Genomic DNA, 10,997 nt, shown 5'->3' with positions numbered 1-10,997 from the left:
TGAGACAAAAAATGCCCCCTCACATTGGTGTCCTTGGAGGCAGGTTCCATGTGTGGCCGGTTGGGGTTGCCGGTAGTCAATTTTTTCTTACCATATAATTTGTTAGTGATAGCATTTTTCTTAACTAGTTTAACTAAAGCAACAAATATTCCTCTAAAGATAGACACATCGACAGCACTTTCAGAAGAAGAAACTACACAAAATTAATCCCAAGGTAACCAACTATTTCGTGTATTATTCATGATGAATAACCCTAAATTCATCATGAAAATATGATGTATTTTCATTATGAATAATTTTATCGGGAATATCTATCACAACATCTATAGTGAATAATTTTCATTATTTGAGGTTATTTATCATGAATAATACATGAAATATTTAGTTCCCCGGTTCTCAAAATATTTACGGTTCTCATTTGAACCCACCCTTGCAAAGTCATTACCGTCGAGTTACTTTTCCTTCCAGGCTTATTTTCAGCATCTTTTCTTTTCCTGTTGTTGAGAAATGCTTGGCCGATATTTTGTATACGCACACTGTTTATATACTTCTTCTCCACTACAGAATTCAAGCCCGTTGAACTACAGTGGAAGGCCGCTGGGAAGGGGCAAGACAATTGTTCCTCGGCGTCCAAAAATTGTTGCATTACGTACTTTCTCCTGAGGACGGATGAAGTTTAGAAAAGTACGAAACGTGTTGCAAGTTTTATCATGGCCCTTGTAATACTTTACCTGATAAAATCAGAACGCTCATCTGTTGAAGAATCTGGTTGTGGTTTTCTACGGTTGTCTGGAATGCTGGCTTCATATTTGAAATTTACTGCGGTGTTTCCACCCAATTTTATCACGTTATCAACATCTTCCTCTGTCCACTCGTCTAGATTCACTGATAATATCTGTGCCAAGAAGTTCACGGTTGGTTAATTTGGACACTACAGCCATACGATATGAATCATGATTCAGACCGAAATGTAACATGAAGTTATATAGCTCGAAAATGAGATATAGAAAGAGAAAGAGAAGAAATGGGCTTGCACTTTAATAAAACGACTTATTAGTATTTCATAGAAATTAATTATACAAAATAAACAATGTAGATTTTGTCAAACGTATGAAAAGTGCTAACAATCGGTATATGTTAGAAGGGTTGGGTTCCGATGAGAATAGAACAACCCCTTATCGTAAGAAGGTGATAAAAAGTGAAGGTATCCTTATATCGTGTGAAAGTTTGTCGTGATAAATGTAAAGATACCTTTATAATTTGTGAAGGTTACAACATTCAAAAAATAATGTAACCCTTCCAATACACAATATCAGGTAACATTCACACGACTTCTGTAAGTATTTTCACTTTGTTATCACCTTCTCTCTTTTGTAAGTATTTTCACTTGTTATCACTTTCTCACGCAAGTGAAAATTTCTCTCATGATCCTGAATCTATGTTAGAATGGGCATACTATGTAACTATGTAAATTACTAGGACTTCATCATTATGATTTTTAAAGGGCTTATTTTGTACGTATTTATGGACAAATTTTGTAAATGAGGCAACGAGTGATTACCACACCTTTGATATATGCACTCCGAGGCTTCTATGTACTCCTGAACACTTGATGCAGACAAATGCTCCAAGGTTTGCAGATCTAGTCAAACCAACAAGGTGCATTTTCAGTTAAAGCAAAAATACAAAATAGATTATAGCTTAATGTTCTATATGAATTACTAAAACTCAATTAGTTTAGATGTCGAATGACAAAACGAATTACAATTTGTAATGGTAATATATTGTGTCGGAGTCACGCATCAGCTAAGCATGAACCATATACATATAGGAACCTCTGGGCTCTTTTAGAGAGAAATTCAAAGGGTGGAATCAGAGTCAAGGTCTACCACCACCTAGGGACTCGACACACTCTTTCGCCCCCCTTCTTGGAGGAACCGTCTAACCCTCCACTTGAGTAGACATATAGGGGTACCACATCGGCTAGACATGAATCATCAAACCTGTATATATGTAGGAATCTCCCTCCTCTCTCTCTCTCTAAAGGCTCTTTTAGAAAAAGAATCAAGGGTTCCACATATCCTCACATGGTATGAGACCTAGGGTCTAGCACCCGTAAGGGCTTGACACGGTATTGCGCCTCCGTTCTTGGGCGCACTGTCTAGCCTTCATTTGAGGGGGCGTATTGGAGTCCCACATTGGCTAGACAAAGGCAATCAGACCTTTATATATGTAGAAACTTCCCCCTTTCTATATGGGCTCTTTAGAGAGAATTCAAAGGGGTTCCACATATCCAAACATCCTAATAGTGAGTTACGGTGATTAACATAAATGATACATGGTTCTTAAATTTCATGTTTTTGTGAGAAGGGCCCGTTTATTTTGAGACTAAGGAAGTAAGTTACCTTTCATGGAGGAAGACTCGAATAGGAAACTTGAAAAAGATCGATCACAAAGAACATATGACCATGATGGATATTGTTTGTGTAACACATGTACTAGTGCAACTTAACTTGAAACAAGTGGAAAAATAAAATTTCATTTAGTCCAAGCTTAGCACTTACACCCATTTTGGATTCGGAGATCCACAATCTGCACACAAGTCATTACCAGATTCAGACGAAAAACTTGCCAGCCTATGTTTTGCACCTGATCACGTTGCAACACAAACAACCAACGAGTTAGTTATATCCAATGAATAGAGTTCATCCTAAAGCTGAAGATATGCCATTTACAACAAACAGTATAATACGTACATGATCACATTAATAATTTACATAAATTCACTTTGTCAGAAGCAGTAACCATCATTTTGTGGGGCTGATTATAGATGTGAACATAGAAGTTTTGAGTCTGCATAGAACATGATGCCCTATGTAATAGAAACTATGTGCCAAGTAACGTAAACAATAAGGAGGTTGTGATGTTATCATATTAACTTTGATTTGATAGTACAATGCTATAAATAACAAAAACTGCAAAGACACTAATTTTGTAGTGTCGATATGTTTTTTTTATTAACCTGGATATCTGACCCGCTATGCGAGCTGACTAATCCCAGGGCAACCACCAGCTTTGCGGGTAGCCCGGAGTCACAGCATTTGAACCTCCGTGGCCACAAGGGATTTTTATTCCTCCTTGGATTTGAACCTGGGACCTCCTGGCACTTTTGTAGTGTCGATGTTTGGGGTTGACAAAGGGAGACGAAATTGGATCTACGTTCTTTGATTTCCTCTTGGTGATAACGGAGGGTCAGTGACCCTCTAAATCTATCTTTGGTCTCTGCTGCATAAAGACTCCATATCCTAAGACACAGCCAGATAAGATTCATGTGACGAACAAAAGGAAGACAAAAGGAAGAGTGTATATGTGGTCATATTAAGTGGGTGGTGCAATTCATAACTCGGGCATGTGATGCATGCTGTTAAGTTGTAAGCCAAAGGTATTTGAACCATCAATATGATCACTCTAGGTTTTCTTTACATAGAAATATAGAATTCTTTGTAAATAGATATTAGTTAAGATTCATTCTTAATCATAACTAGTTTCACCCTATAGAAGATTAGAATCTTTTTTGAGGTTAATTTCCTTTTGTAGTTGGATTCCTTTCCTGTTTTCAAGGGCCCTAAGTGTATAAAGGCCTTCTGCCCTTATTCTTTGAAAAAAGAATAAAGGCCCTCGGGCGTGTAGCTCAGTTGGCAAAAGGGCGGAACAACTTCGTTCAAATACACAACAAGTTCAAATTCAAATCCTGCGGGAGACGAGCTAGCCGCTGAGTTAACTTTGAAATGCCTCCTTACATGTGGTTCCTAGGGGGGTGGGTTCCATGTGGGACCAGTCGTGGTTGCCGGTATTCAACCTTTTGCTCAAAAAAGAACAAAGAATTCCACATGGTATCATAATAGCTCTGATCCCTACTTTTTTCTCATGCTACTCACTCCTTGCTGCTACATCTCAATCACAGCAGGCAACATCTTCTGTTGTCGTCTCTCCTCATGTCGTTTGGTGGTTGGCCCCCATCCCATTAATTTTCTCTACTCTACTACACAAGAAATTATGGATTCTGCCCAAAAATATGAACTTCAAACACTACCGAATTATTTGTCATCAAAAAATACATACCATGATTCCGTAAAGGAGAATGACCTGCCATTGCCTACTACAACTTGCTAACTCGGTATCGGCAACAATTGGATCCTTACAGAGTGCCCCAAAGATCAAACTACAATTCAGAAAATGTTTTGAATGAAAAGAATATTTGAGTTCCTTATGGGACACAACAAGGACTTCAATGAAGTCCTATGACGAATTCTACGAATCAAAGCAAGGAATTGTGCATCAAAGCTCATGTGTTGACCCCTTAGCAAAATGGGGTTGCCGAGAGGAAAAATAGACACTTACTTGAAACTGCTTGTTCCCATTTCCTTCATGTCTAACATTCCCAAACACTTCTGAACAGATGGAATTCTCACAACTACCTATCTCATACTTGAAACCGATCGTTCCCAACTCGTATTTTGAAATCCAAATCCCCATGTCAGTTCCTTCGATAGTCCTTTCCTCACATTTCAGATATACCTCCAAAAAAATTGGGTGTACAACCTTTATTTCGTTCACACCACGGAAGCAAACTTGACCCTTCCTCCAAATGCATCTATCTCAGCTATTCTCCAAATCAAAAAGAGCATAAATATTACCCTTCTAAACAAAAAAATTCACCTCATTGATGTCACATTATTTGAATATACACGATGCCACATGATTGTTCAAGGGGGAATATGACTAAACATCCTCTCATGAGTGAAGCTATTCACACTAAGCAAATCCAATCACAAAGCCTTTCTCCACATTATTATAGTAACCCAAAAAGATCCTAATTCTCTGCGTGCATGTGGCAAAAATTGAACCTTCCCTAACAAGTTGCACCCGGACTTCAGCTGATCGTTCAACCAACTATACATTACCAACAAAAGTTACACATATCATCTCGTCTATTCCAGAAAAGGAAGTGCATACAGACTGTACGATCTCAATCTGAATAGTTCTCAAGGTATGCATCCTAATAAGGCTACTAATATTGATAACTCATAACTACATATTACCCTAAGGAAGGGAGTTCGGACATGTACGTCACGTATAAATGATTTTTTCTTAAGGATTTGTCAACAACCTCTGATACATGCCATCACAACAACAAACTATAAACATCCAAATCGAAGCTATTCAAAGATCTATTTTTTAAAACGTATGATTCCGAGCCGTGAATGATCAATATATCCTCCCAACTTGAGGGGTGTGTAGAAATATATAATTCGTTGTAAATAGGTATTAGTTAGTGTGAGAATATGTGAAACCCCATTAGATTACTCTCCAAAAGGACCCTTGAGACGAGAATGGAGGTTCCAACGTATATAGAGGAGAAATGGTCCAAGTCTATCCAATGTGGGACTCTAACATGCCACCTCCAACGGAGGCTAGGCAGGCATAAATTGTCCCAGGGTTTTGAGAGGGGGCTAGATGAGAACATACAGGGTCTCGAGTCCCTATAGTGGTAGACCTTGGCTCTGTAACCATGTGAGAATATGTGGATCCCCATTAGATTACTCTCCAAACCATTGAGGAGAAAGAGGTTCCAACATACACATAAGAGGAACTTTCCAAGTCTAGCCGATGTGGCCTGTGGGACTCTAACAGTTAGGATTTATTATTTATTATCATCATTTAAAATATTATAATCTTATTTTTAAGTTAGTGCCCTTTGTAGCGTGATTCCTTTCTTGTTTTCCAGGATCCTTAAGTGTATAAAAGATCTTGTATCCATCTCTTTTGAAATAAGAAGAACAACAAATTTCAGACTTCTTTCTACAACTGAAGGGGAAATGGAGGATTGAAGCCAATGACCTCCAAGGTACTACCACTTAAGGGATCACCAAGATTATTTAATTGATATAACTTCTTTGCTAACAGAAAGGTAGAAAAAGCATGATGAGGTAGCATTAGTCGATATCAGTTTTAGAGAATCAGATGCTATGGAAACTAGAAAGAAGTGAGCAAAATACACAAAAAGTAGAGGTATACTATTGCATCAGCCTATATGCATAGCATACATAATGTATTCCACTGTATATGTTACTATCAGCCTTTTCAGACAAATGTCACTTTATATTTTGTAACATAAAGATCTGGCTGTAAACGTTAATCATATGGTTCAGAAGCAAACTGAACCCTAGAAAAATATAGAATGGCAACAGTTCGAAGCAAGTTATAAACCTAGAGAATCTCCAACGGGTGCAGAAAAGTTTTAAAAAAATTTAATAAAGAATGTAATCATACTGTTAGATGGAGATGGTGTTTGTTCATCTAACTCGTCACTTCTGTTTTCTTGTTCATGCAAATGTAAGAGGTCATAGAGGCTAGTTCCTGCAATAATAAGTGTACTGATCAGGGGTCAAACCGCCACAAATAAAGTAAATTTTGGAATTGAGGAAAGCTAGACATACACAGCAATAACTGGCAACTATCATCATACATATTATGTGTCCAACATTCGTATTTCATTTCTATCAATAGTAAAAACATGAATCCCAAATCCCGATATTTCATGGTTATTTCTAAATACATGCATAAAACATGTCACCTGTAATAGCATGACAAATTCATTTCTTTAAAGTTTGGATTTTATCTTCCAGATACGAAAGCATCACTTACAACAGAGGGGAATAAAAGGTGAATTGAAGAGCTTTAGCAATTATTGAATTAAACTCCACTAAATCCAACTTACAAGTAAGATGCTTCTTTAATATTAACCTCTTGGTATAGCCAGTTTAGGTGATGGTTAAAACAAAAAAAATTAAGTGCATCTGAGAAGGCATCACATTGAAGAAAGGCAGTGGTGGTTAGTTTTCCTGGTGTATTCTCATTGTTACATAAATATGCAAGGAATCCATAAGCCATTCCCACAATTCTACTCTTCTATTATTATGTGTCCACCTTGTCCTTGCATGGTGTTATTGTATAGGGTTATGCCTTTGGAATAAGATCAAGTGTGATTTTAGGGTTGTGAAAAGTGGGTTTATGCAATTGATGCTGGCAAAATTCAAGTAAGGGTGATGAAAGCAAAGACAAGAACACACTAAGAACAGTTACTGTTTTGACATATGCTTAGTAATTTCATTTCTAAGATGAGCAACCTTTGTGAAAACTAATAGTAATTTTTAAGGGTGAAAATAATTTGCTTCCATGGAAATTAGTTGATGAAATGGGGTTTTAATGTTTTTTAAGAGGGTTTGCTATGTGATCTAAAGAAGAAACAAAGTAATTGACGTTTATTTTGTTCGACTTTGGTGCTAATTTGAACTTTCTTAAAGTGATGGCAAGTGGGTTTGGTTGGTATTTTGCATTCAAAAGGAGGTACATAATACCAACCAAACATGCTTGTCATCACTTTAATAAAGTCAAAGTAGCACCCAAGTCGTACAAAGATAAACATCAATTATTTTGTTTCTTCCTTACATCACATAGCAAACCCTCTTAACAAAAATTAAAACCCCATTTCATCAACTGATTCTCATAAAAATCAAATTGTTTTCACCTTTTAAAAAATACTATCATTTTTCGTAACCAAATTCTTGGTGCTCATGGAAATGAAATTACTAAGCATATGTCAGAATAAATGAATAATAGCTGTTCCGTTGTCTTCTTTTCTTTGCTTTCATTACCCCCACTTGAATTTTGCCAACATCAATTACATAAACAATTTTCCACAACCCTAAAATCAAACTTGATCTTATCCCAAAAACATAACCCTATACAAAATAAATTGCAAAACCTAAAAAAAAGAAGAATTTGTCATTACCTGGTACATGGTCGTCATCCGTCTCTTCATTCTTCGCATACATTCTTCCTCAACAATTTAAATACAGTAATAGATGGATAAACATTCGATTTTTCTACAATTTTTATCTGCATTATACATAGAAATTAATCACACAATCCACCGACTCCCCTTCTGCAGAGTTTATTACGAAATTTAAATCAAACTGCAGGTGTATTTACCGTTCTGGATACCTGCATATCAGCAACATATAAGAACAATGTAACAGGTTTTGCTTCATGGGAAAAAAAACAGAGTTGAAATTTGGAGGGAGATGACGATGATCCGTGAATCAAAATATTAGAAAATTGCAAGGATTTGGACTTTTTGTGATTATGTATCAAAAAAATTGAATTTATTTTGATATTTTTGAAATAAATGTAGGAAATCTTGACAAAAAAATTGAAAATTCAGAAGAACAAAACCTAATTTTGGTTGGGTTTTGAAAAAATTAAATTTCTTGCCTTAGTAGTTGAGGGTTGCATGTTGGTGGAAGATTTCGTGGTGTTTCTTCCGGTTGGATGTCTTATCTTTGGCAAATTACTGATATTACCTTCAAGATTTACATATTGTGCAAAAACGCCCCTTTATTTTTATTATTTACAATATGCATCTATTTTTCGTGTTTAGGCTATGTTTGGCAAACTAGTTGATAAGCTAGCTGGTAGCTAATAAGCTAGTTGATGACTTATAAGCAACTTGGTGGATTTTCATGTACAATATGTTACAAATTTTTCATGTATAATTGTTACATGCAAATATGTAAGGTAAACGAAAGGTTATGACAACTGATATAGAAGACCAAATGAGTTCTGGTGGTGATTTGTAACTATATTTAAGTCATCATATTCTATTGAAATAATAGCCTTGAAAAGCATCATATGAACTATCCAGACCATGACTTTCCATATATCGTAATAGTTGTAATTAAGTGTGAATTTGTCAAACCACATCTGTTCTAATTTCTATCCAAGTCACACTACTAATATATATAAACAAAATTTAATGCACATTGGCACATAACACATGTATATACCTTAGTTTCTCAAAATCAACTTGTAAGCTCACCTTGAGGTCATGTTTTGCTACAAAATTATGAACTTGATATGATGTCCTACTTCAGAACTTCTATAACCTTAAAAATATTGTATTATAAATAATGTATGTAGTTAAATATTATATAATCCACATATATGTATAAGATAAAGATTTTGTGTATCGGACATGACTCGCTATGACAACACTACATGGAATATCATATGAGTATCATAAGTGTTTCATATGTGATCATAGTATAGTAACATCATTTGACTTGACGATATTGAGATATACTATGATTAAGTAGTACGCTTTGATACTATCTCTAATCACCTCATAACATGGTGACAAAATAGTCATTGGGTGTATGATAATACCATGAGATGAGACTTGCATTATTAGATATAAGATTTGTCCCTACTATTTGACAAGAATACTGCTTCTAGGCCACTTTATAAATGAGTTGAAGAAATGCATACATGCTTAGATAGAAGATATGTGATATTGGAATCTCTTATTTATTCATTCCATTTAGAGAACAAGAAAGCAAATATTGGACTTAACGAGCATGCACAACCCATATCTCGAGTTCGAATATAGGCACTTAAGACAAGGTGATATGTTCATACACTTTATAACGAGTCTGTTTATTGACTGAAACACCAAAATTTATCATTTGCGTAATGGTGATGTATTGTTAGATGTTGCTCTTCTTTTACGATTATAAATTTTACTCATAATTATTTTCAACATGATAAAGTATCAGTGAGTCATACACATAGGACATATCCAAATATAATTAATTAAAATAGTTTTAAATATTTAATTACATTGTAACATCCCCGTCCCGTGTGGTTAAAATTGGGAGATGCCACAATTGGTTTAAAAAAAATACAACGCATTATATAAAACAGAGCAGCTAATAAAATTTACCAAAATATAATTACATAACCACAAACGAAGATAATGTGTCTCAAAATACGGTCTCAATTACAAGTATATCTACATTAGTCATCAAAAGTTAACAAAAATATGACGTAATGGGTTATCTTTAGTATTCTTATCTTTGTAGCTCTCACCCCAAAATTTCTGCTAAGTCATGTACCTGTCGAGGACAAAAAAATCTCGGCTGAGCTTATGCTCAGTGAACGGATAATAATAACTAAACAATGAATATGATATAACAAGTTCAAAAGCAATTTATAACGTTAAATGATAATCCAAAGGAAAGTCAAAATGCCCCGAAGGCATGTCAAGGGTCCGAAGACCAAACCGCATCACGAGGACGCATTGTTCCCGAAGGATGATCAGTCCTTGTCATGCCCCAAATTTTTTGTTTATTTCGTTCGAGTATCGTGATGTCATTCTTAATAACTTATGTCATGAACAAAATATGAACTTAAAAATTCAAACATACATAATTCGTTATATAATTACGGAAGCGTAAAATACTTTAACGTAATCAATGTTAAATAAATATAATTAATCAAGCATGATTCAAAACATAGTTTTCTTTTTCTTCATTCAACTCGTCTACTGACAATTGATACTTGAGATATATGCATGTATAGTATAAGCTAAAAGCTTAGTGAATACAATATGGTTTCATGTCCAAGACTTCGGAATTGCAAGCCCTCTTTTCATGTCCAACCCACCCCGTACGGTGGACGAATCTTGCCGAATCATACTAGTTGCATATCATTTATTTGCAATACTCACTCATTAATGCAAATCTCATCGTGACATGCGACATACATCTCATGCAAGTGACAACATAAATCACATATGCATCATCGTCATTTTTCACATTATACACATACTTGAATATCATATTGATAATATCAAATCATCATAATCTTTCTCATCAACATCATTTTTCATATCATGCATATACTTAAATATTGTAACACCCTCATTTTAATCAAGAGAGATGTCACGTAATCTGAAACATTTCCTTAATAAATACACCAAAGTAATGGCTAATTTAAAACCATTTAAACTATTACAGCGGAAGTCTTTGGATCGTCAAAATCTAACTTAAGTTCTAACCCACCTTCTCTTGGGGTTAAGTTACAAAAGATCATTA

The 10,997-nt window shown here is 35.3% G+C and overlaps 1 protein-coding gene across 1 annotated transcript in view; it reads right to left on the bottom strand.

Annotated features, from left to right (window-relative positions):
- The window catches only part of LOC112502676 (probable ADP-ribosylation factor GTPase-activating protein AGD11), a 12,750-nt gene extending 4,557 nt beyond the window's left edge, over positions 1-8,193 (bottom strand). Inside the window, exons 1-7 of the mRNA XM_025106659.1 lie at positions 8,056-8,193; positions 7,856-7,962; positions 6,334-6,420; positions 2,565-2,649; positions 1,567-1,642; positions 732-895; positions 446-659 (exon numbers count right to left, since the gene is read on the bottom strand). Of these exons, the coding sequence (XP_024962427.1) occupies positions 446-659; positions 732-895; positions 1,567-1,642; positions 2,565-2,649; positions 6,334-6,420; positions 7,856-7,898 (669 nt within the window). The 5' untranslated portion in view covers positions 7,899-7,962; positions 8,056-8,193. The remainder of the gene's footprint in view (positions 1-445; positions 660-731; positions 896-1,566; positions 1,643-2,564; positions 2,650-6,333; positions 6,421-7,855; positions 7,963-8,055) is intronic.
- Between the last annotated feature and the right edge of the window lie 2,804 nt (positions 8,194-10,997).

This window comes from Cynara cardunculus, unplaced genomic scaffold, assembly GCF_001531365.2.
Source record: "Cynara cardunculus var. scolymus isolate 2C unplaced genomic scaffold, CcrdV1 Un_Scaffold_1762, whole genome shotgun sequence".
Classification (NCBI taxonomy): Eukaryota; Viridiplantae; Streptophyta; class Magnoliopsida; order Asterales; family Asteraceae; genus Cynara; species Cynara cardunculus.
This window is presented reverse-complemented; position numbering and strand designations above follow the sequence as displayed.